General features: G+C 37.8%; 1 protein-coding gene and 1 long non-coding RNA gene across 2 annotated transcripts in view; one reads left to right on the plus strand and one right to left on the minus strand.

The window, feature by feature from the left end:
* si:ch211-127i16.2 (probable flavin-containing monoamine oxidase A) overlaps positions 1-3,853 on the minus strand; it is a gene marked incomplete at its 3' end in the record, with an annotated part of 43,446 nt that overhangs the window by 15,346 nt on the left and 24,247 nt on the right. Inside the window, 1 exon segment of the mRNA XM_032539990.1 lies at positions 1,443-1,601. Coding sequence (XP_032395881.1) covers positions 1,443-1,601 — 159 coding nt within the window.
* LOC116704470 (uncharacterized) overlaps positions 1-3,853 on the plus strand; it is a 15,113-nt gene that overhangs the window by 10,299 nt on the left and 961 nt on the right. The gene's annotated exons all lie outside the window — the stretch shown is intronic.

Below are 3,853 nucleotides of genomic sequence, written 5' to 3' on the forward strand. Positions count from 1 at the left end.
AAAATTGGAATGAAAGAAAGAAAAAGCTGACAAAACGTAGCCGATAATCGCACACCCAACACACGCTGGCTCTAGACAGCCAGAGCCCGCGGTGCTCAGAGATGTTTTAGAAAGCCGTGTGTTGTCCGCTGCTAATCACTGATTATTTACATGGAGTCTGGTGCTTTTAGCGAACGCAATTTCGCAGACTTTTATGTTTTAAAAAGGATCTTAATCTTTAACAGAAAGGTCGCCCCTCCTTAGAAATCCTTTCCATAATGTTGTCAGACCTTAGAATATTAATCTGAGTCTGTTAGCAGCAAACAAGAACTTTTATGAACGTAAATACAAGCTGGACAATTATCCTATTAACTTACATTGCAGCGATCTCGTTTAATACTGCATCACTGTCAAAGGAAATATGTCCTCAGTAGTTTTGTTGTATCTGATTCTCAAGGGCTGTTGCAGAAACAAGCCTTGAGCAGTAAAGCAAAAGCTGTCAGTAGTTCATAAACATTACAACATTATGAAATATTGGACTTTCTGTCTTAAATATAGGACTTTTTATCTTGAATATTAGGACTATAAGGACTTCTATCTGAATATTAGGACTTTCTATCTTGAAATATTAGGACTATAACTTTCTATCTTGAAATATTAGGACTTTCTATCTTGAAATGTTAGGACTTTTTATTGAATATTGGACTTTTTATCTTGAAATATTAGGACTTTTTACTTGAGGTGTAGTGGAGTGGAGTAGGAAGTAGCAGCAGGGTGGGTCTAGGATCATACCTTGGGGGTGGGGGGCTCAGCCCCTAATAAGAACAGCTCTAGGTCTAGTGTCCCCGTTTTAAGTTTTACAAAAATAAAAACATTACTTGTTTTGGAGGTAAATACGCTTCTGAGCTGAAAATGTCCCCGGATTTTGTCTGAGAAATCTGGTCACCTTACACAAAAAGGACTAATAGTAATTTAAAGATGTGGTAGCATTGGATCCGGACGGGAAGGATAACTGGGAGTTGGAAGGTGTGTGTCGTGGTTCACCCTTCTCACTATGCAACACAGGTTTGTGTCGCAATTTTGGTTTCATATGGCGTATCGTTACAGCCCTAACTTACAGTATATACTGTGTAGATAGACAGACAGAGGTTAATAATGGATTCAGCTGGAATATGCCAAATTGTGGACGAGTATGAAATGGTCTATTATCAAGTGAGATATTATATATATATATATATATATATATATATATATATATATATATATATATCATACCCACGATAGAAGAAATGCATCAATTACTTTTGCCATTTGTAAGCATTATGAATTATGGTATTATAATGAATGCCAATTAACAAATTCTAACTGATGACACAAGACATTGCTGTGTTACAGGCATAGATTATAACATGTTTAAATAATAGAGCAATTCTTTTATTGTGTTTACACTGATAACCCATTACCTCTTTGGAGCTCCATCGAGAAGCCTGCTGGCCGGCAATGAAGCCCACCAAAGCAGCATTACCGCTGGGGCTGGTGGCATCAAATGTAACACAGAATGGACACTCAGTGGAGGATCCTGCCACTATTTCTCCAGAGAAGCCCTTCTCCTTCCAAAAAGCCTGTAGATGAACAGAGACAGTTCCTAGCTTCATCATATTTGATATTATTTCACTTTAATATCAGAAATTATTTCCAAAATTTGTCTTTCATTGCTAGATGTACACTGTTTTACATAAATGCAAAACAACATACACTTAATAATACACTTAACCAAACAACAAAACCTTATTACAAACATACAGTATATCACATCAGACATTATGAAAAGTGGATGCAGTGCAAACTATCTCTCTGTTTTACATGCAGTGTTCAACTCAGGTACACTGATGCCTACTTAGAGCCTAAACCTAGTAGTTTGACAAACTATGGAACAAAATAGTTCCTCTGGACCTTTTTTGTGATGACAAAAGCTGGTATTCTTTAAATAAATGCCTGTGGTTAGTCTTCTCCTTTTAGTTCACACGCTATATGTAGCCTGCTGGCAACCTTGATGCCTACCTTGCTGCTTCATGTAATAATTAATGATGAACCTGCAACCAAGGCTTTAGGTCAGTACAAACTGTTTTAAGAGAGCATCAAATGACACTATACGGTTTAACGTGTGTGTGTCCATATTTACGCAGGCTGCACATGCATTTGAATAACATGCTCATTTATCCAGCCATGTATATTTAATCTGTATCTCTATAACATTAAGGTTGGGGTATTTGTGAGTCTGATTGTTACATTTATTTCTGCATGCTACTTTCATTTTCATTTTGCTCCTTTTTTTCCTAAATAAATACTGACTTGATTTGATAAATAAGCATTGAGGAAAATAATGAAATATTCCAGTTGTCTTGAATTAGTCTTGCCTAGTTATCAGTTTGAAGAAATTTAGGAGAGAACGCAAAAGAACAACTGAAACTTACAGTAAACAAATAGTGGGGCGAAAAAGTAAATTTATTGATGTTGCACTGTGCTTTAGGGCTGCAGCTATGGATGGTAATGATTAACCGTTAGCCGACAATGTTGACCGATTTAATACAATCAATCAAAAACAATAATAAAACAAGTAAAAACGCAATTAAAAAACATATTTTGATAAAAGAAAAATAGTCTTACAATGTACTCTTAGCTGCTTAACTATTTCTCAACTTGTTTTTTCTGCTAAGTGCTTGGCTCTCTGCTGGACAGATGACATATGCCACTATATCGATAAGGGCTGCCGGGGTAACTCGGTCGGCCCTCTAAAACACAGCTGTATAAAGTTATATGGATTAAACATGTTTGAATCAAAGAATTTGATAAAGTTTTTGTCAAAAAACGTACTAGCGTTCAGGTTGAGTTCTGCTTCATAAATAGATCGTTTTACCTCATGCCAGGACACCTGCTGCTGTCTTTAACCTGACCTTTCACCACGTAAAAGTCAATTCGTAAGTCTGGACGCCATGCACAAACGGGCTCCTTCAGGCTTTTAAGGATTCGCTGATGTTCAGTCTTTTACATTTAGTCTTCAGTCTTACTTCCAGATTCAGCTGCTGTAGATGTGCCCTGACAAATTACCTTGCATTGGGGAGCTTTGCCAGAGGTAAGCAAAGGGACAGATGTGATGCCCAGCTTGAGGCTGCCTCTTAGGACTTGGATCCTGAGAAGGACAAGCTGGTGCTTCTAGGATTGTCCTCCCACTGTGGGGAAGATAATCCAAGGCAGCGATGCAGAGTCAACTATTTATGCTGAAAATGCAGTCCATGGGCTTGCACAAGTGATGTGACAGTAGTGTTACAGTGAACTGCTCAGTCAGCTAAGCATTCTCTTTCATTATGTATTCTACTAGAGAGGTGTCTGCTGCCATCTGCTATCAAAGTGTCTCAGTGATCTTCTATGGTCATGTGAGGTTGATTTTTTAAATACTCTTCTCTGAAATGTTTTAGACAGGAAGTAGGTTGGCAGTGTCCAGTAATAAACTCACTTTTGCTCTCTCCGCATTTTTCATTGCTGTCAGTTCTTGATGTACTTTAAATAACGCTGTGCTATGCATTGTTCACTTCCATCTCAAGCCATTTCTATTCTGTTCAGGACTAATTTCCATTCATCTAAACTAAGCGGGCCTGAGCGATGTTACACTTAGAACATTATCGCACAGTTACCTTTTACATGATGTCATTGTTGTATTTATAGATGAGGTCATTTTAAAGGTCCCATGGCGTGATAATTTCACTTTGAGTTTTTTTAAACATTAATATGAGTTCTACCAGCCTGCCTATGGTCCCCCAGTGGCTAGGAATGGTGATAGGTGTAAACCGAGCTCTGCCTTTGAGAAAATGAAAGC

Source organism: Etheostoma spectabile, chromosome 16, assembly GCF_008692095.1.
Source record: "Etheostoma spectabile isolate EspeVRDwgs_2016 chromosome 16, UIUC_Espe_1.0, whole genome shotgun sequence".
Taxonomy (NCBI): domain Eukaryota; kingdom Metazoa; phylum Chordata; class Actinopteri; order Perciformes; family Percidae; genus Etheostoma; species Etheostoma spectabile.